This window comes from Vicugna pacos, chromosome 2 (assembly GCF_048564905.1).
Source record: "Vicugna pacos chromosome 2, VicPac4, whole genome shotgun sequence".
NCBI classification, from domain to species: Eukaryota; Metazoa; Chordata; class Mammalia; order Artiodactyla; family Camelidae; genus Vicugna; species Vicugna pacos.
The window spans coordinates 121,640,858-121,664,663 of NC_132988.1; the positions used below are offsets into that span (position 1 = coordinate 121,640,858).

A 23,806-nucleotide genomic window follows, 5' to 3' on the forward strand; every position below is an offset into this window, starting at 1 on the left:
GGGGGTGGGAAGAGACAGACTGGGAGTTCAAAATTTGTAGATACTGACAGGCATATGCAGAATAGATAAACAAGATTGTACTGTACAGCACAGGGAAATATATACAGGATCCTGTGATGGCTCACAGCGAAAAAGAATGCGACAATGAATGTGTGTATGTTCATGTATAACTGAAAAATGGTGCTCTGCACTGGAAATTGACACCACATTGTAAAATGACTATAACTCAATTAAAAAAAAAGTAAAAACAACAAAAAAAAGAAAGAACAAGTTTCTTCTGTAGAGCACAGGGAACTATATTCAATATCTTGTAATAACCTTTAATGGAAAAGAATATGAAGACAAGTATATTTATGTCTATGCATGACTGGGACATTGTGCTGAACACCCGGAACTGACACATTGTAACTGACTGTACTTCAGTTAAAAAAAGCCAGAATGGGCTGTTCTCCCAAGGACGCCTGCCTTTGTGATGGTCATGCCATGGTCACAAGAGTGGACCGCAGCACCTGAGGCCCGGCTCCCCACTGGAGGCAGGATTGGGGAGGTGGCAGAGAACAGGCAGCCCCGGGGGGAATGACAGCTTCATCCCACCCTGCCTGGCCCAGCACGGGGAGGAGGGCCGTGTCCAGCTCCGCACCCTCTGAGGGACAGGAGGGCGAGCGCAGGTGCTGGGACGCCCCGCTGCTCCACGAGGGGGCTATGTGTCTGGGCGGTGCCAGGCCAGTAACTACTGTCTGCTTGAAGCATCTTTCCTTCCCGAACATGAGCTCCATTGAGCACACATTCTGTCTCCTACAGAATGTAGAAGTGCCACTCCGTAAGAAGTGCCAAACTTCACTTCCCGTCTCTGGGTGGCACTTTGCGCGGCTATTTGCGCGGGAGCCCGGTCCACCCTCGGCATCGTTCTTATGCTGGTTTCACAAAAATAACCCAGAGGATTTCCTTCTTTTCCTCCCTTCCAAGGACATTCTAAATATCAGCGAATTATCTGCTTCTTGAATATCTGAGAGGCTCCATCTGTGAATTCTTAGATGTGGTTCTCAGTTTCTGACAACACTTTTTTAGAAAATCTACTTCATTCAAGTTTTCAAATATGTAAGGATACAGTGTGACTGTACTCGCCGATCATTTTAATGTCCTCCCGACCTGCAGCTATTTCTCACTCGTTTTTCCTGGATTTGCACAGCTTTACGCTTTCTTCCATCCTCTTGCCTGGAGCGGGCTGCCCGTCCCTGTGCCCGGCGGGCCGCGGTCTGGAGCAGGGTGCACCAGGGATTTGCAGGGTGGTAACCCCAAGGATCTCGCTAGACCGCAGCCTCGCTCTCCAGCTCCCAGAGACGCAGGGACTGTGGTTTCACCCGTGTTTTCTAGCTCGGGAGAGGGATTTCACGTAGGGTTTTTCCTCCTTGGTTTTCCAGTGGCATGTGCGACATAGCGTGTCTGCGCCTGGCTCTCACGACCACCTGGGGCTCCCTGACTGGGTGATGGTGGCGTGTGGCCATGTGCTCGTCTCCAGCCACTTGCAAGGGCCACAGCGGAGACAAGTGGGCAGCGTGGGTGCTTGTCCTGTGAGGGGTGGGTGCAGGGGTCGGGTAGCTGGGCTGAATCCTAAATGTGCTTAAGAATGTGATTGCTGGTCCAGCCCGCTGGGACACCCTTCTCCCCACAGCCTGTGAGGGGCGCCTTCCCAGACCCCCCAGGAAGAGACATCATCACACTGAAAACATCTCCAGTCAATGACCTTCTGGCTGTCTGGCACTCTCCTGGAATTTCTGGGACCCACAGCGAGGGTGGCCTCTCCCATCCTTATGTCACTGGGATCAGATCTCCTCTGACGTTCATTCTGCCACAGGAGTCTTAACTTAACCCAAAAAGGAAAAAAGAAAGGGTTGTTGGAGTTTAAATTGGAAGTGTAATCCAGGTTGCCTACAATTATGGATTAACTTTGGAGCAACTGGCATCTTATGACAGTAAACCTGCCCACCAAAGTCTAGCGTGTCTGTTCAAAGCCGTCACGTTCCAGGAGATGACACGTCTACACACAGGTGCTGCAGAGCTCTCTGCTGAACTGATCCCTGAGTATTTCCCATTTTTACAATTATTGTAAATGGACTATGGTCTCCACTTAGTTTCTAGCTTGTTACTAAAAGTATGGGGAAATTCTCAAAATCAACTTTTACCCAGAAATACTGCCGTTAGCCATTCTGCTGCAGGCCGTGATGGGCTGCGGTGGGTTCTCGCCAGAGTGCTGTGTGTGTCTTCGGTCCACGATCATGTCACCAGCAGAGAGGCGAGTGGGGACAGAGAGTTTGTGTCTTCTTTCGTGGTGCAGGCTCATCATTCGCTTCCGCGTGCAGCTCAGCGCGGCCTCCGAAGCCCCGCGCTTAGCGCTCAGTCAGGCCTGTGCGCTGTGCTCTTGATTCTCCGTGAGGAGGTTCACCCACTCGTCATTTCTATTTGTTTTCTTCTGCAGTTGCAGCATTTGTCTTCATTGCCTCTCTCTGCCTGTCTTATTTTGGATTGCGTGTTGTCTTCTTTAGCGTTTTTTAAAAGGTAATAGTAAAGTGCCTATCCTTTCTGTTTTCCTTCTTTAAAACTGAAGGTTAAGAGTTTTCTTCCCAAACCACTTTTAGCCACGGATCCTAAGTTTAGATATAAAGTTATTTTTCATTGCTTTCCAGCATTTTTGCAGCTTCAGTTTTTATTTCCCCTCAATCTAAGGGTTAATTAGGTGCATGTTTCTAAAACGGAAACTTACAAAGTTCGGGTTGGTCGTCTCTCCAGTGGTTTGTCTGTGGTTTGACTGGGCGATGAGCAGCCGGACGGTCTGCGCAGTCTCTGGTGTCTGTTTTGCTGGGGACTCCGGTCGGTTTGGTTGCGGTGCGACGTAGGCATGGCAACTGCCGCACAGTCCCTTTCTGTGCATTCCGACTGTCTTGCGGCCCCTTTGCAGTCCGCCTGCCGTCCGCCCTGGGCCCCGATGTGCTCGTGGTCACCACGCACGGGCTTGCTCTTCTGTGTACAGAAATGAGATCGTATCATTTGTGCTTGGCTTTGTTCACATGTGAAGATGTTGAGACTCTCCCAGGGTGCTGTGAGCACCAGTGCCCCTGCGTGGACGGACCACCTTTCACCTGCTGATGGACACGGGGGTGGCTCTGGTGTGGGCTTTTACAGGTTAGGCTGCGCATCCCCGCGGCTGGGGGTTAGTGAACTTACGTCCCCGTTTCTCTTGGGTAAATGTCTAGGAGTGGGGTTGCTGGCCACGTGGTGGGTGCCCATGTAACTTTGTAAGAATATGCCAAGCCGCTCACACCACGCACCCGCCCACCAGCAGTGGCCGAGGGTGCTGGCCGCTCCAGGGCCTCCCAGCACTTGCTGTGGCCCATCTCCCTCGCCGTCGACGTCTGAGTAGCCGTGCAGTGGTGCCGCCCGTGACTGTGTTTGTGTCCTTAGTGGCCCCTCACGTGGACCAGCTCTGTCCGTCACAGCCAGCGCGTCTCCTTCGTGCTCAGCTGTCGTCTGTAGCTCTTCTGTGGGGAAATGTTCAAATCTTCTACTTGAAAATCAGGTGTTTCGTGTTCTTGTCGCTGAGCTGTGAGAGCTCCTCACGTATTCTGGGTAAGGGCCCTCTGTCAAACTCATGGTTTGCAAATACACTCTCTCAGACTAGCCTTTTCTTTTCTTTCTTTCTAACAGTGTCTTTTGAAGAACGAAAGTTTTTAATGTTGGTGAAGTCCAGTTTATCAAAGTTTCCTTTCAAGGTCCACGCTTTTTGTCACCTGTGTCAGGAATCGTTACCTAGGTCAGGGTCACGGGGAGTCTTCTCTCGTGCTTTCCTGTGGAAATGCTGCCCTTTTGGTTTTCACATCACGTCTGTTACCGAGCCCCACGGAAGGCGTGCGGCAAGGGGAGAAGCTTGCTCATTTGCTTGTGTGGGAACCTCTCCTTGTTTCAGGGCCACTTATGAAAAGACTGTCCTCTCCTCACTGAATTATCTTTGCAGCTTTGTCGAAAAGTCAACTGGCCATGTATGAGTTGGTCTGTTTCTGGACTGCCTGCTCTGTTCCGCGGATCCAAATGTCAATTCTTTGTCAATACCGTGCTGTCTCAGCTGCAGGAAATCTTGAAAGCAAGCAGCGTTGAGTCCTCTGAAGTTGTTCTCCGTCTGCAGAGTTGTTTCATCTACTTTAGACGTTCTGCCATTTCCACGTACACTTCAGAATCAGGCAGTGAATTTATTCAAAAGAGCCTGTTTGTATTTTGTTTGGGACTGCACTGAATCTACGGATCAGTCAGAAGACCCCGACTTCATGGCAGGGACGAGCCCGTGAACACGGCGCGTCTCTCTGTTCTTTCGGGTCGTTTTAACTTCTGGCAACAATTCTGTAATTTCAGGCAAAACAGGCTTGCGCATCTATTAAACACACAGTCACAGACACGTCGTGCTCTGTCAGGATGGCTCGTGGCGCCGTCTGTAAGTGTCACCCTCCAGCTGCTAGCTGCCGTGTGTGGAGCTGACCGCGTAGCTTGTGGCCTTGCCAGAGTCACTCCCTGGTTCCAACGGTGGTGTGTAGAGTCCTTCGAATTTTCTGCGTAGATGGTATGTTGTTTGTTAATAAAGACAGTTTTTGCTTCCTCTTCAATCTTTAAGCTTTCGTCCTTCTCTTGCCTTAGTGCCACGGCCAGGCCCCCAGCACCAGGGGACCAGGAGCGTCCTTTGCTGAAGAGCGCTCAGTACCTCATCGCAGACTGTGATGTTAGCTGCAGGGCTTCCTAAGGTTTCGTTTGTGGCTGAGAACCTGACATCAGTCTCTTAAATTTTAAAAACTTACTATTTGTCGAATACTCGCTGAGACTTACCAAGTGCTGGGCACTGCTCCAGGTGTGGGGAGTCCAGCTGTGGGGCTTCTGCAGAACCTGCCCCCCCAGTAGGGGACCCACCCCTGGATAGAAAGGTGCCCCCGCCCTGCCCTGCACGGGGGTCGTGCCCCCGGAGCTTCACCTGACTGCTGAGGAGGCACTTGGACCTGCCACCCCGACCTGTGCGTTCCCCTCCACTAGTCACCCGAGAAGTGGAAGCTCAGAGAAGAGCAAGGGAAGGGACTGGGGCGTTGGCTCCCGCCCCTACCCCCTGCATGGTCAGCACAGGGCAGCTGCTGGACCCCAAGCCTCCCGCAGTTGGAAGCTTGGGCCCTGGCTGTCGGGGCGCAGTGGACATCCCAAGAACAGGTCCCACACAGACTGAGAGTGGCTCAGCAGCCTGCCCGCCAGTGGGAATGTACACCGGTCCGCTGCCCCTGGCCGAGGAGAGGCCACCCGGCCCCCAGCTCTCCCCTCGGCCTGCTGGGGCGGCTCCTCCCTTGGCCTCCTCTGCCTCCCCCTCTTGGGCCACGTGGGCCAGCCCAGAGGTCAAGTGGAGGCAGGACACGGATGCCGGGTCCGGAGCCAGGAGGGTCAGCTCCTGGTGGAGCAGAGCTCAGCACACAGCTGGTGCTCAGTCAATGCCCATTTGCTCAGCAGGCCTGTGGCCCACATGATGTGTTGGGGGAGCAAGATTTGGGCTCCAACCTGCCCGTCAGGGTGGCCCCTCCGGCCCCCACTGCAGCAACTACGCACTCCCTCCCAGGAGAGAGATGTGGACGAGACTGAGTGGGATGCAGGCACTCTCCTGAGGGAGACAGAGCTTTCAGGCACTCTCACGTTCGTGTGACGAGCTTGTTGGGGGCATTTGCATTAAAGGGTCCACCGATGGATGTGCAGGTGGAGGGGGCTGGATGGCGGGGGCCAGCCCCTGCCTCCCCCTCCCAGCTGCCAGGGACAGCAGTGCCAGGGGTGAGAGGCTGTGGCCTCGTCACCTGGGACCTGCTGGAGGAGCCTGTCAATCGGCAGCTTGGTTTATGACCTACTTTCCCTTGAGTCACTGGCTCAAAATCTGCTTTGCAAAGTTGTGCAGGTGTGTCTGAAACTGACCGTGAGGCTCTGGGTTTGTGTGAGAATCTGTGTCTGTGCCATTGGCCACTGTCTGGGCAGGCTTCCATCCCCACCGTGACAGTGGTGGCAGGTTGGCCTGGGCCCTGGCCCCCCTCCGCAGTGGTTTCCGGCAGCTAGGAGGGCCCACGTGGTGTAGGCATGGCCCAGCCTGACGGATGTCCAGTTTCAGCCCAGAGCAGTCAACCATAAGTTGTTCCCTTCCCCCCACCAGCTGCTGGCCTTCCACGATGGGTGGCAGGGGCAGGGGGGTTCACTCCTGAGTCCCTGGCAAAGGCAGCATGTGGTGCAAATATCTGCAGGAAAGGGAGTTTCTCTGGACTCGGTGTTGCGCGGACCTGTGCCGTAACAGAGCAGGGCACAGCACCCGGAGCGCCACGGGCCTCAGAATGGAAAAGCGGCGTGGTCACCGGCTCAGAGACAAGCGGGCAGGACAGAGCTGGGGGCCCTTCCAAACACGGGCCTGTTCCCGAGCCTGGACTCAGCCAGCCTTGGGCAGCGCATGTGAGGGGTCGTCAAGGGTGAGAGGATAGAGGTGGGACCTTCGGAGCCCATGTTGGGGCGGCAGGGAATAGACGGGAGGGCATAGCTGGGGGACACACACACACAACCACAGCAGACACACAACCACAGATGCACAACCACAGACAGAGACAGACACACAGACACACAGAGACAGGATGGCAGGTGTGGGGAGCAGCCCAGACTGTGCTCCCCTCCCAAGGGAGCACCCGGGGTGATTGGATAGCTGGCTTCACCCCTACCGAGGGGTGTGGGTATGTGGGGGCTTCTGCGGGACCGGCTGCCCGGGGCTGAGATCACTGACCCACAGCGCTAACCAGTGCGCTTCCCTCCCACTGCGATGCTGGCGGCCGCTGCTGTGCTCCCCAGGCGCTAAGGGCCAGGGCTGCGCTCCGAGGCTGTAATTACATGTCTTGTCCTGTGGGCTGAGCCACGGAGTGTGTCCAGGAGGTGTTTATTGTTGCCTGTGAATCAGGAGCTCATGAGGAAAGTGGTGGCTGGCAAGGCGGAGAAATTAGGGCCTTGCTGCCGTGACCAGAGCAGTTGCCAGCAGCTCCAGGCCAGCGGCTGCCCTGCCTGGCACACCCAGGGGCCCGCCACAAGCCCATCCTGGGCGCTTCTGGCCCCCTTGCCCCGCGGAGGCTGAGCCCCTGCTGCACCCAGACCCAGAGACACACACCACCCCGCGGGGCCCACACACACACACAACCATGCAGATACACAATCACACACGCACAGCCATACGCATATATCCACAGACACACCACCCCTGGGTTCACACACACATACACAGCCGCACTGCCCAGGGACAGAAAAGGGACGGGTGGGTGGGGCAGGCCGCAGAGCTGGGGCCTGGCTGACTGGTGCCCTCCTGTGCCCAGGGGCCACCAAGGACATGGGGAAGATGCTAGGGGGTGATGAGGAGAAGGACCCCGACGCAGCCAAGAAGGAGGAGGAGCGGCAGGAGGCGCTGCGGCAGGAGGAAGAGGAGCGCAAGGCCAAGTACGCCAAGATGGAGGCGGAGCGCGAGGCCATGCGGCAGGGCATCCGCGACAAGGTGGGTGCCCCGCCCCCTGGGACAGTCCCACGGGGCTCCCGGAGGAGGTGGCCTCACCACGGGAAGGAGCAGGAATGGTGAGGCCCCGTGCCCCCAGTGCCCACGTCTGTCACGCAGGCTCACCGGGACTGGGGTCTCCCAGGACTGCCCCCAAGTGCCTGGAGGAGAGGCCGGCCCTGGAGGGAGGGAGAGGGCAGGGCTGCTGTGGCAGTGGGTCCACAGGCAAACCCTGGGTGGGGGATACACCTGACCACCCATTGTAGGCCTCAGACCTTCCGAGGTTAACAACAAGGTGTGAGGGCTGCAAGGTCTGGATCGGGATGGCTGCAAGCTGGAGACCACGGTCTTTTCCAGAGTCACCTGGGTGACTGTCCCTCGTGCCCGGGGCAGCCAGAGCCTCATGCCTGTCACAGGTGGGAAACCAAGGCCCAGGGCAGGGCGGGCGTGGGAGGCTGAGCTGAGCTGCAGGGGTATGTCTACTGCACAGCCTCAGTTGTCCGTCCAGCGGCTGGGTCAGAGGGTAAGAGGGGCCGGGAGAGGGCAGGCCTTGGGCAGCTGCTCTGGCCAGTCCAAGGTGGGCTGGAGTGGTGGGGTGAGGGAGCTGAGGGAGGGGCAGAGACATTGAGATGGGGAGGGGAGGGGAGGGGAGGAGAGGGGTGAGGAGAGGGCTGGAGCAGCTGTGTTTGGAGCGCCTGTCCATCTGTCCATCTGCATTCAACCACCCAGCTGGCCATGGCTTCACCCCACGTGGACACCCGGTGGGGAATCGGGAGGTGAACTTGTTGATCCCAGCTCTCAGGCCTCATAAACAGGTCACAAAGTGTGGACAGGCCTCGGAGCCCCCTGGGGTGTGCAGGGTGTGGGGCTGTGGGGATGGCCTCCCCAGCACCCAGTGAGCCCCAACCCAGAGCCTTGGGAACTCTCCTGGGGCCCAGGTGTGGATGTGGCCTGGGCGCCGAGGCGGAGGTGGGGGCGGGTAGAGGCGGATCGTGTGAGTCCGTGTGATAGCACACTCGGCTCATTTTATCTTTAACATGAAAGTGCCCCCGTCCCTCCTCTCTTCAAACCCTCCAGTGGCCCCCATTTCCTCCTGGGCCCCAGCCCAAGGTGCGTGGTGACCTCTGCCCCCACGGCTCTGCTTGTAGGCCCCACCCCTCCCCTTGCCCCTGCCCCAGGGCCTTGGCACGGCTGCTTATCCCTGGAGCTTCCGGAGGCACCTCTCTCCCTTCCCCTCCCCACCCCCTCCCTGCGTTTATTTTGCTCCCCCACCTGCCCTCCTTCAACACACTCATACTTTTTACCTGTTTGCTGGTCCCCACCCACTTGCCCCGGGGGCAGGAGCTTTGTCTGCACTGGGCTGCTCCCATTGGCTGGGAGCTTTGACTGTCTGCGCTGGGCTGTTACCACTGGCTAACGCTGTCCTCCGCCCTCTGGCTGCTGAGCTAGTGAATGAGTGATGAAAAGGCATCAGCTCCAGGGTCTTCTCTTTCTCAGGAGCACCTGGTGGGACTTTGGGTCACAGAGTGAGTCCCAGTGGGAGTGGGAGGTTGCAGCTCCACGGGCAGCCAGAGGGCAGGGTGACCCTCACCAAACTTCCCCAGCCAGGGTCAGGTGATGGATCACATGCTTCTGGGGTGGCCACATGGAAATACCCTCCAGCCTGGTGTCACTGGGGTCCCCTCACCAGGGGTCCTACTTCCCTAGACGAGCAACTCCCTACCTGGGGCCCCCTTGGGTGGGCTGATCATCTTCTGAACCCCCTCCAGGCCCCAGGCCACCCCTCACCTCTGCCAGCTCCCAGACCCGCCGTGGCCCCACCAGCCACAGAGGTCTTGTCCCTACCAGGCCTCAGTGTGCATATCCAGGGTTCTGGTCTTGCCCGCCCAGGGGGGCGCTGTGATGTCTGCTGAGTCATTGCTAGAGCTGGGGTCAGAGCTGGGCCCCCACCCCACCCTGCAGGTCACTTCTCCCGCTGTGGTGGGACTAAGCAGGCAGGACTAGTCGGCCTACAGGGAATGTGTGGGGTGTGTTGGGGAGCATACAGACACCACAGAGTTGAGTCTGCCGGGTGGGGGCCCTTCCTGGGTGGCCACAGACCTCAAGGAGGTGGCAGTCGCCTGGCCAGACGTGGGGTTGTGCAGGGAAGAGAGGGCAATGCTGATCACCCCCTGCACCCCCATCCCCTTATGGACCAGGTGAGTCCTATATGCTCTGGATGCCTGAGCCTGGGGAGCCCCACGTCCTCCTGGCCTCACCATTCCGGTCTCCAGAATCTGGTCCACCCCTCCGAGGAGCCTCCAGTTCATCAGAGAGGTGCCCACCCTGCCCCAGGTCTTGGGGAAGTGGGAGGAGAGGCTGCCCTTGTGGTGCAGGGTGGCCGCCAAAGCTGCCCCCTTGCCCAGCTGTCTCGACCATGAGGGCGGGGCGCCCCCTGGTGGCTGGTGCGGGCAGCTCAGTGCCGGGCATCCCCTGCCCCCCATCCCTGATGCGCCCCCAGGCCCTGCCCCCGCGAGGTCCGCACCGTTCCCCGCAGGGCCCTCCTCCACCTGGCATGCATAGGTAACCCCCTGCTGCCTTCCAGCTCCACACAGGTGGGAACCCTGACTGTCAGGCGTGACTTCCCCAATGGCCCTCTCTGGCCCCGGGGTCCCAGACACACTTCTCCCAGCCCTCTCCAGGTGCAGCGTCCACTCACCCAGCTGTGCGGTACGGGGCCCCATCATGGTGGGAGACCCATCAAATGGAGGCTAGAGGGCTGGAGGGCTGGGCTAGAGTCACCCGTCCCCTGGGCGCCCGGCTCTCCAGGTGACCTAGTCTGCATTTGAGATTTCTCACCTCGGGGGCTGGTGAGCAGAGCCTCCTCTCCCTAGACTGTCACGATGCACGGAGCGGGTCCAGGTGGGAGAGGACACTGGCCCACCAGCTTCATCTGCATACGCACCGCCTGGTTTGCATACGCACTTCCTAATTTGCATAGCCCCCTTCTGGTTTGCACTGCACTGCCAGGTTTGGTGCTTTCAGTCGCCCACATTCCGCAGCTTGGAGCCAGACCCAGCGCCGAGCTGGGGGGTCCTAGTCGACCTGGCCCCACGTCCCCCGAGGTCACTCAAGGCCCAGCCTGAGGTTTGTGCTGACACTAGCAGGTGGGGGAGTGACTGCCGATTGTTCGTCGTTTGGTCACACTACTGATTCTCACAGTCCTTAGTGCCGTGTTGCCATAGGTCACTGGCTGCCCTGGGCTTCCTCTCAGCCATGGGCTGTGCAGTGGAGCCCTGCCGTCTCAGTGGTCAAGGACCACTCTGGTCCCACCACATCGGAGCAGGCTCTGAGAAGGGCCCTAGGTCAGGAGCCCCGCCCGGGCAGAGAAAGGTGACCCTCAGGTCTGCCCCGCGTGGCCTGAACCTCAGAATGACTTTGATCCTGAGTGGAGTGACTGGCCTGTGGTCTGGGGGTCTCCTTCCTGGACCCCAGAGGGAAGGACTCGGACACAGTCCCTCCCCAACCCCCTGAGTTGCTTCCCTGGTCAGGGAGGTCCCTCTGCGTGATCATACACCACACGTCCTGCCCTTACATGCGTGTCCTGCTGTCACTCCCCTGTTGCGCCAGCACCACGTGTTCTGCTGAGCGGGAGCAGTGAGCGTGAGTGCAAGCTTTGGCAAGCACAGGCGCCGGAAACCTGGAGGGAGAAGACTTCCTTGTCTTTTCTAGCCGCTGGGGTCTTTGGCTCGTGGCAATGTCCAAGCCCTTTCTCTGTTCTCATTTTCTGCTCTGTGTCCTTTTCTTTCTCTTACAAGGAAACTCTCATTGGATTTAGGGCCCAGAAAGATCTCATCTCTACTCTTACCTTAACCACACCTGCAAAGACCCTATTTCCAAATAAGGTCACATTCTGGGTTCCAGGTGACGAGAACTTTTGGGGAACAGCACCATTTAATCCACCGCTGAGGGGAGATGGGGAAAGCCTGGGGCAGAGACACACACAGAAACCAGAATTGGGGGGAGGGGCAGAGCTGTGTCCAGGACTGTTGCTGAGGGCACACCGAGGAGGGGTTGCACCACACCCACCTAGAAGTGACCACTGGACATGGCGCATGGCCACATGTCACCAGACCGAGGATCTGGGCCGCCCAGAGCAACGACTTCTCTCAACCCCTGCGGGCCTCTCTGGGGGCTCCCGGACCACCACCTAAGCCAGGCTGAGGATGGTGCCAGCTGCCCTACGAGGGGGAACCACGGGAGGGTGGAGCCAGGGGCAGCACGGGGTCTCAGCCTTAGCACCCCCCAAGAGAAATGCGACTTTTCCCCTCCCCCTTGCTCCCTCTCCTGCGGTTCCCCTCCCCCTAGGGTGGCCCTTCAGTCCAGGCCTTTGCCATTGTCCCCACCTTCTCCGTGAGGGTCTCTCCACCCCTTCTGGCACCCTCCTGGGTGCGCATTTCTCCTTCTGGGGGTCTTGATGGCTACTGGCCCCTGTGGACACCTTTCTCAACCACGGGTGCTGCCTCTTGAGGCCTCTCAGCCCATTCTGCAAACGCACATTGGGTCCGGCCAGCCCGGGGCTGGGAGGCAGGATCCTGGACCCTCGGGGGTCCCCAGCCCTGCCTGATCCCTGCCTGCCCTGTCCCCTGCAGTACGGCATCAAGAAAAAGGAGGAGCGTGAAGCCGAGGCCCAGGCAGCCATGGAGGCCAATTCGGAGGGCAGCCTGACCCGGCCCAAGAAGGCCATCCCACCAGGCTGCGGGGACGAGCCCGAGGAGGAGGACGAGAGCATCCTGGACACAGTCATCAAGTACCTGCCTGGGCCGCTGCAGGACATGTTCAAGAAGTAAAGCCCCAGAGCTGGACAGCACCCGCCCCTCACCCCCCGTCCTGCCCTCCGCAGAGGCCCCCGAGGGGGTGTCGGGAGCAGAGTGCACCCCCAGCGCCAACACAAGCCATAGTCCTAGGTCTCTCCCCATATTCCCCTGCTCAGGCCGTGGGACCCTCCGCCCACCTCTCACCCCCAACCCCTCCCCGCACTGCCATCGCCAATGCCACGGAGGAAGGGGCGCCTGCCCCCCCCGCCCCTGCCCAGGGCCGCTGTATTCTGTGCCGGAGGCCCTGGGTTGGCCAACCTGCTCCCCTGGCAGCCGGTGGAGTGGACTCTCCCCCAGAGCCTGGGAAGCTCCTTCCGGCTCCCACCTTTCACCACCCACCTAGCAGCACTGAGGCTGGGGCCAGCGAAGAGGCCAGCCCCTCCACCACCCCTGCGTCGGTGGGCGTGGGTGGGGGCCCATACTCAGGAGCACAGCCATAGTGGGGGGAGGCTGGGCAGTCGTGCCAGCTGGGGTGGGGGCTGGGAGAGGCGAGCAGCTGGCAGCTGGGGCTCACCCCCCTCCTGATCAGCCAGGACCCCAACCCCTCCTCCTGCACTGACCCTGGGTTGCTGTGTCTGCATCTTCCTGAAGGCTGGTTGCCTGCCCTCCACCTCTCCATGCACACCCGACCTTCTTCGTCAGTCTGTCTCTCTGCCCTCCCTCTCCCTCTCTGGCCACTCCTCTGGAAGGCTTTGCTTCTTAGGAATGCTATGGCCCTGCCTCTTCTCAAGTTAGGGACACAAAGCAATAGGCTAAGGGGGAAATTCTCAGGCCCTGCTCCCCTTGTGGCACACTCACGGAGTCCCTCACACACCCTGTAACTCGAGTTCCCCCTGAGTCTGGGGGCCCAGCTGAGCCCAGCCCACTCCCCTCCCTGGTTGGCACCTTCTGTCTCGTCTGGAGCTGCTTTTGCGGGGGGGGGGGTGCCCTGCCCTCACCCTCCAAAGATCCACTCCTTCAACCACAACTGAGGAGGTGACCCAGAGACCCCGGGATCTTGTGCTGTGCGGAGACCCTGCGCTGGTGCAGGCCCCTGAGCTGGGGCTGGGGTGGACCACCCAATCAGAGTTTGACGGTAACAGCCACGGGGACCCCCACGCCAGCCTCCCAAACCCTCCTGTTTCCTCTGCCCTTGTTTAGTTTGCATCACAATATGTTGAATCTCAGGTAAATGAGGTCTTCTGTATTTGAGGAGTTTTATCTAGACAGACAGCCCCTGGCCTCTGTCCCGGTACCAGGGCCCTTTCTGTCCACATCAGAAGTTCATTGTGTCCACGTGTCGCGGGCCAGGGGCGTGGCCCTCCCTAGCTCTTAGAGAAGCCATAACGATTAGCCTGCAATACTAACTCCTGCCGCCCCTCTGGTCGTAGGCGCCGGCGCGCGTCCAGGCGCCCCACCTCCTCCCCGTCCCACGTCTTTTTAAAATTCCTGTTTTCACACTTTAAAAAGCCAGCTCTGAGCAGACAAAGCGCTGTCTCGTAGAAACTCCGCATCCCGTTCCCAGCGCGTGGGGTGCCCAGCAGCCGCGCTTGGTGTAGACCATGGGTGTCCTCTGTCCGTCTGTCCTGGCGCCTGCGCCTCCTCCTGCATGTCGGGGGCCGCTGTGTTTGTTCTCTCCGGATGGAATCACAGCCAATAAACACCACAGTGATTTCAGGCCGTGTGGCCGTTCTCTCAGAAGTCCTGACTCCCCCAGGGAGGCAGGCGATGGGAGTATGGGGTGCTGGAGGGTGCAGCTGGAGTCCTGGGGAGGGGGACAGAGCCCACAGGGATCCACACTCTCTGGGCCCTGTGGGACGGCCCTCACTTGCCCCCATGCCTTGCAGTCCCAGTCTCCATCTGAAACACAGATCGGCCCCTCCCTGAGAGCCCCCACCCCTCCAAGTCTCCCACCTGCACAGACCCCATCACGGGTCTTTCCTGCCCCACAGCTGCACCAGGTCCCACTGTACTGGCCACACCTTGGGCCCACCGGGGAACTGATGCTCAGCCCTGAGGGTCCTGGCCCTACTCTGTCCTGGATGGCCACCTCTCCTCCCTGTGCCCTCAGGGAGGCCCCTGTGTTCCACTTCCTGCAGGTGATACCTGCCCATCTGGCTGAGGCCGTCGAGACGCCTGTGGGACCTGCTGGCTCTGGGGCCTGGCCCAGGGCACCCCAACCCCCACCCAAACAACACTGCCACCTTCCTTTTGGGCCCCTGCCCAAGGCCCACCCCATGACCACTTGTCCCCAGGAAGACCTTGTTTGACCTCCATCTCTGGGGGCCTCTCTCCAGGGAGGTGAGTCACTGTGATTTTCCTCACACTGGTGGCTGGGAATGCACAGGAAGCTTCCAGCATATCTGTCCTGTTTCAGCGAACAGAAAGGCCACTCTTGTCCCCCTCCCCTCACCACCGCTTCCCACCCCACTAAGCTGTGCCTAGAATACTGCCCTGGACTCATTACCCTCTTGCCTCTGCCTCAGAACTTGGACAGAAGCCTTTGTCACCAACTCTGGCTTTGGGCTGTAGAAGGACACCCCAGATTGCACCCACCGTCACCCTCCACTCCCTCCCCCAGCACCACAGCCTGGCCTGGACTCATCTCAGTCCTGAGCAACAGGGACCTGGATTGCCCACCCTGGGACCCCCAGCCAGTCTCTCCTCGGTGACCAGTGGCGCAGACCCCTTAGGTGACGGGTCCGAGGACGCCGGGGAAAGGCACTTGCTCTCCTGACGTCTGCTGAGCCCCTGAGATATGCAGAGTTCTGTTCTAGGCACTGGGGATAACTGAGGTTCACTGGCGGGAGACAGAAGGTAAATGAATACATGGTAAGTCAAGCGGTGATTTCTTCTTTGGAGGAACTGAAGCAGAGAGTATGGTGAGGGTTGCTGTTTGACCTCTGAGGAGGCGACGTGTGCAGAAAGACCCCAAGCAAGGAGTGGGGAGCCCTGTGGGCCTCGGGTGGGAGAACGTTCCAGGAAAGGAACAGCCGGCCCTGCGGGCGGCAGCAGCCGGGGCTGAGCACTTCAGAGAGCGTGACACAGCCTTGCCTCCGGATGCTTGCTTTAGGCCACACCGTCACTTAGCAGAGTCTCTCTCCTTTCGGAACATTTAACTCTGCTCTGACAAAGCAGAGCGCAGTTTGACGCTGGCGCCCTCCAGAGACGTCCTCCACCGGGCAGGCGGGCAGGTCCCGCGTCTCCCGGCTCCGACGCCCTCCTTCCCAGGCCCTGCGGGCAGCCAGCGCCGGCAGCGCTCTGCCTGGGTTTGCGGCCTCTCCTCACAGGCGCCCACACTCGGTGAGCAGCTTGAGTCAAGAGCCACTTAACCACCAAGGCTGTCAGGACACAGTTTTAAAGACCTGGCAATTAAGGACATTTTGTCAGTTCTGCTCACCCGCAGCGAGACAGCCCTGCTGCCCACAGTCGCAGCCAGCGGAGCTCAAGGAACCCTGGGTCTGGGCCACCTGCCCACGCAGTTTGGAACTCGCTCCACTCGCGTCTCGGCTGGCTCCCGCCGGGCCCGAAAAGAGGGTAGAGTCTCGGGTGAAGGAGGCTCCCCGGGAGCCGGGCTCGAGCTTGGGCCGAGGGGCGGGTGGAGGGGTCCAACCAGGGGCCACGCTTGGGGCAGGACCTGGGGGCGGGGCTGGGGGCGGACCGGGTGCCCTCGGGCTGCGGCGACGCCTGGCCAGTGTCGGCCGACAGCTGCGCGGCCCCGCGGATGGAGGCGCCCCACGGCAGGACCCAGGCCGCCGCCGCCGCCGCCGCCGCCGCCGCCGCCGCCGCCGCCGCCGCCGCCGCCGCCGCCGCCGCCGCCGCCGCCGCCGCCGCGCGCGGGACCCCGGCGAGGCGGCCCCGCCCGCGCCCGGCCTGAGCCAATTAGCGCGTGCCGGGTCGGACAGCTGCGATTGGCCCCGAGAGGGTCACGTGGCCGGAGCCCGGCTACTTCGAGCCCCGAGACGCCGAGGCAGGAGGGGCTGCGCGCGGCGGGTGGAGGGCTGTCCTTGAGCTGGAAGGCGTGTCCTCCCGCACCGTCCTGGCCCTCCCGCGCCCTCCCCGTGTCCTCCGGGCCCTCCCTGCGCCGGGCCCGTCGAGGCGGAGCGCAGGGCGCCTGCGTCCCACAGACGACCTTGTGGGGTGGGGCCAACCCTCCCGCCAACCGCCCAGCCCCCACACCAGTCCTCCAAGGTCGTGGCGCTGGGGGTGTGAGGCCCAGGGGGAGGGCCCAAGCGGGCTGAGAGGTCCATGGCTGTCTAGGGACAGAGCCTGGGGGTGGGAGGGGTTCCGGCAGGACCTCAGTAGCTGCAGCTGCGGAGGGTGTAGAGGGTAGAGCAGGCTCCAGTGGCCAGTGCTGGCCGTTAGTGGGTATTTACACTGTAGCTTGAGGCTCAGGGAAGTACCAGAGTCCTGGGCACCCAGAGTCCTGTGCTGTCCACGTCCCTTGTCCTTGAAGGTGGAGCCTGGTGGTGCTCCAGGACCCCCACCCAGAGCTAAGCACCAGCCCCCAGGCCCCAACGGCGCCCTGAGTGATTTCTCTCAGCCCGAGAGGATGCAGCGTGGGAGTGAAATTTAGTTTGATTTCTACAAAATAAAACACTATTTCTTGCACCCTGGAGGAAGCACATTGAGGTTTATGCTGTGGAGAGGGCAAAGGACTATGCCAGGAAAGAGCAGGCTGGCCTGGCAGGGGAAAGACCTGAAGGCTGGGATGTGCCGGGGTGAGGGGTGGGGGAGCCTAGCAAAAGCCCTTGTCTTCGGGAAGCTTCTGGGAGTAGGAGACCTGGGGGGTTGGGGGACGTCCTGGGCACCATTCCTGCCATTCCTTCTCCCTAGCTGTCTCCGTCAAGGTTCCCTGTGCAAGGATGGCTTCTCAGGTACGTATTAATGTGTTGTTGACTGGCCTTCAAGCCTGGCCCAAGCGCTGGCCTTTGATTTGCCTCAATCTGCGGGTTCCACCGATCGCTAAGTAGAGCTGTTGCTCGTGCAGCTGCAGAGAGAGCTGGCCCACGAGGAGGGCCCTGTGCTCTGTATCCAGGCGGCCAAAACCCGTTTCTCTCAAAGGAGTCCTAGACTCTAGGGTCTGTTGGCCAGAAGTCAGCATCTGCCCACACAAGCCACCAGGCCCTGGCCACATGCCCCATCCACCTCCTGGCCCCTCCCTCACCCGCCCAGGACTGGGGCCAGACAGTAGGGGCAGGGCCTGGCTGGAACTTCCAGGGTCAGATGGAATCCATACGGATTCTCCCACAGTTAATTCCTCAGACAATGAGCAGAAATAAAGTTAAATAAATAATCTAAATTCACCAGTCAGGAGGAATTCATTGATGACCAGGGCAGGAATTAAGATGAGCCTGAAAGTAAGGAAATGCTAAATAGCAAAAACAAACCCATGTCAGAGGACTGAGCTCCCAAATCTGGACCAGTTTTTGGAACAAAGTAATGCTGGATCGAACCCAGGCATAGAATAAATGTCCGTGAGTCCACACTGCCATGAATGACTGAGGAAAATAAACAGATGGGGAAAAGGTGGATCTCCCTTGCAGAAGGAGTCTATTTGACGTAGATGCTCTGCCCCCAAGGAGATGGAGTAGGCTCCCCACTCTTCAGTGTGCGCTGCACATCATGACTTCCTCCCTGGGGAAAGGGCTGACAGGATCACTGCAGTGGAAAAACCAGACGACCGCCACCACCCTCCGTGGACCAAGGTGCACGTCGGCGGTGACAGGGCGTTGGTGTTGATGGCGTGTGCCCCTGTAGCGCTGTGGTGAGGGAGGGCGCCCCACCTCTGCAGCCCTGCTCCCTGAAGTCCACACCCCCGTCTAACCGTGAGGGAAGCGGCAGACTGGCCCCACTTGAGGGACAGTCCGTAACGCAGCTGGCTGGCACGTCCTGAACCTGTCAAGGTCATAGACAACAAGGAGTGTCTGAGAAAACGTCACAGCCAAGAGGAGCCCAGGGAGACGTGGCGCTGAGTATGTGATACTGTAACCGAGCAGGACCCTATGTCCCCAGCCTGATTCTTACTGGTAGAAAAAGTTTTATCCTCCAGGCCTTTTCTGAGTTTAAAGGATAAATTTAATCAGAAAAGTGAGAAAATGCAGAAACAAAAGAACACAGTCAAGCAAGACAAAATAATGACATTTAGCCATTAAACAAAGTCAAAGACCTTTAGTTCCTGCTCAAGGGCTGTAGATAACGTCCTGCACGAGGTCCTCTGAGCTGTTTTGCAGAGACGGGTGGAGACAGGTGGAAGAAACTAACTGTGCGGCCCACAAGCACGGAGACCTCAGACCGGCTGGACCCAGAAGGTGGAAGACATCGACTCCTGATGACCCACCACTCGCCAGTCAGAAGACCATCCACGAGCTGACCACGCACCTCACAGCCCCCCTCCCTCACCCTAACTTTAAATTTCCCCGAAGGCCTTCGGGGAGTTGGGGACTCTGGAGCATGAGCTACCTGCACTCTGCGCTTGGTGCCTGTGATAAACACTGCACTTTCCTTTACTGTGCGCAGGAACCGTGTGTTCTCTCTGGGCAGCAGGACGCGGGGACTCTCGGAGTCCTGTCCAGCCTCTGTGCCCAACGACCGACTGAAGAAGATCTGCATCCAAGGTCACGTCAGTCCATGATGGTGCAGGACTGGGGCTGGGGAGGGGATGGCCTGACAGCGGCATGCGTGTGCACGTGTGTGCGTGTGCTGTGCACGTGTGCACGTGCATGCGGTCCTCACTGCACTGGGAGGGGGGAAATTTTTTGTTATAGTTTGTTACACTGTATCTTACATAACAAAGGTCCAGCCTGGGAGAATTAGGTAACTTTTTCTTTTGCTTTTATTACAAGCATATAATATTAATTGGCAAAACACTGAATACAAGCTTCACTATCATAAAATCAAAACATTTAAGCAATATTCCAAAAAAGATTTTAGACAAAAACTAGCCACCAATAGTACAAAAATTACACACCAACACAAAGCATAAAAAATGTAAACTTTCAAAATAAACAGTCAAAAGCGTGTCTGTAGTGTCACCTCCATAACCCGCCCCAGCTCCAAGTGGCCACTCGGACGCCCGGGCTTGGCGGCGAGCTCTCGCCCCACACGCACGTCGTCAGGGGAAGAACAGCCTCCTTGGGCCCAGCCAGGCTGTTGGAACGGACACTCCCACCGACACCACACATGTTTCAGGGGACGCTCGCGCTCTGGTCCCCCGGGTGAGCTCTGGGCGAGGTGACTCATGAGCTGGCGGAGAGCGGTCGGCCCTGCAGGGACGGGTCACGGTGAAGGCTCTGGGGCTGGAACAGGTTTCTAACCGGCTTATCCCAACTTAGTTTGTTAAATGCCAAGGCAGAGAAACGCACTGGTTTAGCACGGGAAGTTCACGAGTGATGTGGGGAAGTGAAATGATTTCCTGAGGAAACAGACGAACTGCACTGTTCGTGATTTCTCTGTCTGCACTACATTTATTTTCAGCGTCTGCGAGCACATCAGACGTTTACGTACAAAGTAGAAGCTGGCTCTTTCCTAGAACATTCAATCCAATGACACTTTTCAAAATCACTGCAAAATCCATCCTGGGGGCTTTGAGGAAGAAAATTAATGAATTTCCAAGACTTCAAATGCCACGGGGAGGCGTCAAGGCCGCAGGCCCAGGGAAGTAGCGCCCTCACCCCTGTGGGGGAAGGGGTGGTGCGTCCCGGGCCACCTGCACGTCACCTCCTCTTGAATACCGGGGCCCTCCCCGTAAAGCATTATTACAGTAACAGCTACAGAGCAGGAAAATTCAGATAGCTGGAGGTGCGTGTTCTCAAAGTCCACCCACATTCCCTTTCGATTCAGCAGAAAGATACTACATCACAATTTAAACGTGTGTCTATGGACGCGTGTTGGAGCCCTATTGCACAAAAGCAGAAAATGCTCTTCATCCACATAAAACAAAACACACAAATTAAAAGCTACTCAAAGTAAAAATAAGAAGCTTGCAAAACATCTCACAATTTCATTTTATATGCCTGTATATAAAGCTGGACCACTGAAACCAAACAAGTGGATGGGAAAATATGATAGAAGGCTTAAAATAGAATAAATAATTTTATAAAGTTAAGCTTTCTTTTTCTTAACCCCCCCAAATCTTAAATTCAATATTATATATTCTATCTGTGTTTTCTATTTTCATGAAAACTGTATCTAGTGAGACTGTGCACAGGTGACAGGTCCCACCGTTGAAGAGGACGCCGTTATGCAGCCGAACGGCATGTGTTTCACCAGCATAAATAGTTGTGAAAATGATTTCACAGTAACTCCATCTGTTAAAAAAAAAAAACTTAATAGGATCCAGTCACTAACTGATCCTGGCTTTCATGCTGGAAAAAATAAAACTCTTGCCTTTGACGTTAAATGGAAGCGTGAGAGCAGTGACAGGGCCCAGCAGGCGCTTCCCTCGGACGGCGAGGCCCACGCGCTCCAGCCCTCGAGGCTGCGGTCAGACTGGGGGCCATGGCCACCGGGGTCTCGGGCAGTGAGGACAGTCTGCACGAGGAAATGTTAGAAAAACAGGTACTTCTGCTGCTGAGGTCTCATCAGGTTAGCACAATTACGGAAGCGGGGTCAGCAGGAGAGGTCTGACTCCCTCGACCTTCTGTGTGAGTACGTCAACTTAGCACCATAGCAAATTCAAGTGGCTTCAAAGAGAGCTACAAAGTACAAGTGTGCACTGTGAGATTGTTACAGCGGCGCTCATTTTAGTCTGACCTGTGAATTCGTTTTGGGTCTGGAGGCTCCTACTGTTTACCCTTCCTTCCTTTCACCACATGGGAAAATACCTAGATTCTAACATCACACTTGAACTGCGCTGTGGCGACTTACGGTCTTACGGAGCGCTTCAGCAGAAGTGTGTATCTGAGGTAGACGGGCAATATTTACTCATACACATCTGCTCATTAAACCCTTGCAGTAACTCTAAAAAGTGATTTGGATGGATAGCGAGCTTAGGGAATTGAATAATTCAAACATCACTGGGCGGAATGGGCTGAAATAAAGAGGTGACTTTGGCCCAATTCTGAACAGAATCTTGTCTTTATGTTTTTGAAAGGCCTTATATTAAAACCACTAGGCCTGAGTTGGTCTGGATGTTTCCCTCATCACTGAGGACCTGGGTTGGCACTTGTGCACGTGAAACAGGAAGCGGGAGAAAACAGACAAACTGACCACTTCCAAAGCAAATTCAAGAAGAGGTCTAGTCACTAAGGTGAAATTCATCACAGAAAACCCAGCCCACACCGTCAGGACCACCTACCAAACAAAGGCGCCCAGACCCCGGGGTCTGGGGGAGACAGAGGACGGCGAGCCCAGAGTTCCACAGGAAGCCAGCCGACTCACAGATGGGGTCGGGGTCGGGCTCCCACTGCCCAGGAGAGGCCTGCCCCTCGTTCCTGCCTTTACATGCCAAGTTACAATTGTAAAGGAACAAAATTCTATGTGCTGGCAAAGAGTTTATTCTCCAATTCCACAAAAATACTAACATTTGGGAGGAGAAAAGGTTAACAAAGGGTGTGCTGCCTCGAGTTTAGGTCATTAAGTAACTGAGAAAGCAGCTTCCGCTGCCCGCCCCGTCCTCGCCCACCTCCAAGGGTGGATAGTGGGAACCGGGTCCACAAATCTGGGCTCCGGCTGCAAACTTGTCCATTGGCACCAGCCCCTTGCCCACCAGAGGCGCCGGCTCAGAGAGGCCTGCACGCCACCACCGTCCACCTCTTCAGCAAGAGGCAGGAAACTACACAACTTGTGCCTGTTTAACAGAAGCAGTTTTTAAGAACAAGATTTGTTCTGCAAACTGGCGTCGCGCTGCTCAAAGCACCTCCAGCGACTGTGCGGGAGGCGAGGCAGGCCCCCCTGCGTCCCCCCCGCCCAGGGCTGTGAAGTCGCTTGGCTAATGTATTCATGGAAACCTCTTTTGGTACGCTTTTAAATGAAATTTTTATATATCTTCCAAGTCTTCAGGAAGGTAAAGGCAACATAAATATTGTCATTCACCATGAAAAGACATTTTTTTCAATAACTTAGGAAGGGTTCAATAAACGTACAAGTGTTTTGGGGGCTTGTCATGAAACCTGATTCATAGACTGAACGAAGTGTTGGCGATCTTCAAGGCCTGGAAAGAAGCAAAGGTAAGGAGCCAGGAGGAAGCCCCTCCGGTCCGGACCCAGGCGCCCGCAGCCCTGGTGCTGGTAGTGTCTTGTCGAGGGCAGGTCTCGTACGAAAGTCATAAACACTCTGCTCAGAAGCCTGGTCCGCGTGGCACTGGGGCCACGTCCTGCGTGTCAGTCCCGCCTGGCCCCGTGCCCGGCTCACAGGAGGTCCATCTTGGGTCTGTAGTGCAGCAGCAGTGGCGCCTTCTGTAAGACGACGCAAGGGTGAGGGCGACGGGGCACAAGGGCCACCAGAAGAGGACCCACGCCCCCACACTCTGCCCCGGCTGTCTACCCCCCTTCTCCCTGGAGGCCGCGAGTGGGAGCGACCCCGGCCAGCCCCTGGGGACACATCTGCTTTCTGCTTCAGAAAGAGGCACCAAAGGCCTGAGGGTACCTCTGATGGCAGTGGTCCCTCCTCCCCAGGACCCTGGTCACCTTGCCTGTGGACTGCGCCTTCCCCGGGGCAACTCTGGGGTTGTTGATTTCAGAATGACTGAGTTCAAAACAATTCGTAAGCTCTCAAATGAAAACACGCATACAAAGGCAGCCACTATTCAGAGCGGGTCCTGAAAATCCAATAAAGCTTATCAGGGCAGGGTCTCACCTTGAATCTCCACCTTGTGACGACTACGAACTTGAGTGTGTGGTCCTTGCCCAGGATCTCCTCATTGCATAGAATGTCCAGCTGGTGGAAAAACGAGACTCGGTCAGCGGGGCCTCTGTCCATACCAGCGATGCCAGTCGGGTCACACGTTTTCAGTTGGCGAAGGGCCCTGCCCTCCTTTCTGGGGCAGCACAGGTGGAAAGGAGCCCCAGTCCACGCCCAACAAGACAGCCCCACACCTTTTATGGGGCTGCAGCCCCCAGGCTGCTCTCATCCAAAGAGCACCCTGCCCCCGACATCCGTCCGCTCTCGGGCTGTTTGTCCCGCTTGCCTCACTAGGAAAGGGCTCCACAGACAGTTCTTTCATTTTTTGTTTTAAAAAACTATTTTTAGTTCCACGTATCTCCTGCCCCTACCCTGCAGCCTCCCCACCGTCAACACCACCACGGAGGGCACACTTGTCCCAGATGATGAACCTGCAACGACACGTCATCATCACCCGGAGCCCATAGTTCACGTCAGGGGTCATGCTCGGTGCTGTGCGCTCTGCGGCTTTGGACAAACGTGCGGTGACAGGCGTCCTCACTGCAGTGTCAGCGCACAG

At 57.7% G+C, this 23,806-nt stretch overlaps 2 protein-coding genes across 12 annotated transcripts in view; one reads left to right on the forward strand and one right to left on the reverse strand.

Annotated features, from left to right (window-relative positions):
• CPLX1 (complexin 1) overlaps positions 1-14,082 on the forward strand; it is a 30,910-nt gene extending 16,828 nt beyond the window's left edge. For 3 of the 4 annotated variants that reach the window (XM_072947828.1, XM_072947841.1, XM_072947833.1), the window contains exons 3-4: positions 7,398-7,573; positions 12,202-14,082. In XM_072947828.1, the coding sequence (XP_072803929.1) occupies positions 7,398-7,573; positions 12,202-12,399 (374 nt within the window). In that variant the 3' untranslated portion in view covers positions 12,400-14,082. Of the gene's footprint in view, positions 1-6,391; positions 6,516-7,397; positions 7,574-12,201 lie in introns of those variants that run through there. The other variant, XM_072947837.1, reaches the window with a different exon arrangement.
• Positions 14,083-19,222: 5,140 nt separating this feature from the next.
• The window catches only part of PCGF3 (polycomb group ring finger 3), a 47,911-nt gene continuing 43,327 nt past the window's right edge, over positions 19,223-23,806 (reverse strand). For all 8 annotated transcript variants that reach the window (XM_072947892.1, XM_031684954.2, XM_072947886.1 and 5 more), the window contains 2 exons: positions 23,203-23,283; positions 19,223-22,802 (listed from right to left, as the gene is read on the reverse strand). In XM_072947892.1, coding sequence (XP_072803993.1) covers positions 22,755-22,802; positions 23,203-23,283 — 129 coding nt within the window. In that variant the 3' untranslated portion in view covers positions 19,223-22,754. The remainder of the gene's footprint in view (positions 22,803-23,202; positions 23,284-23,806) is intronic.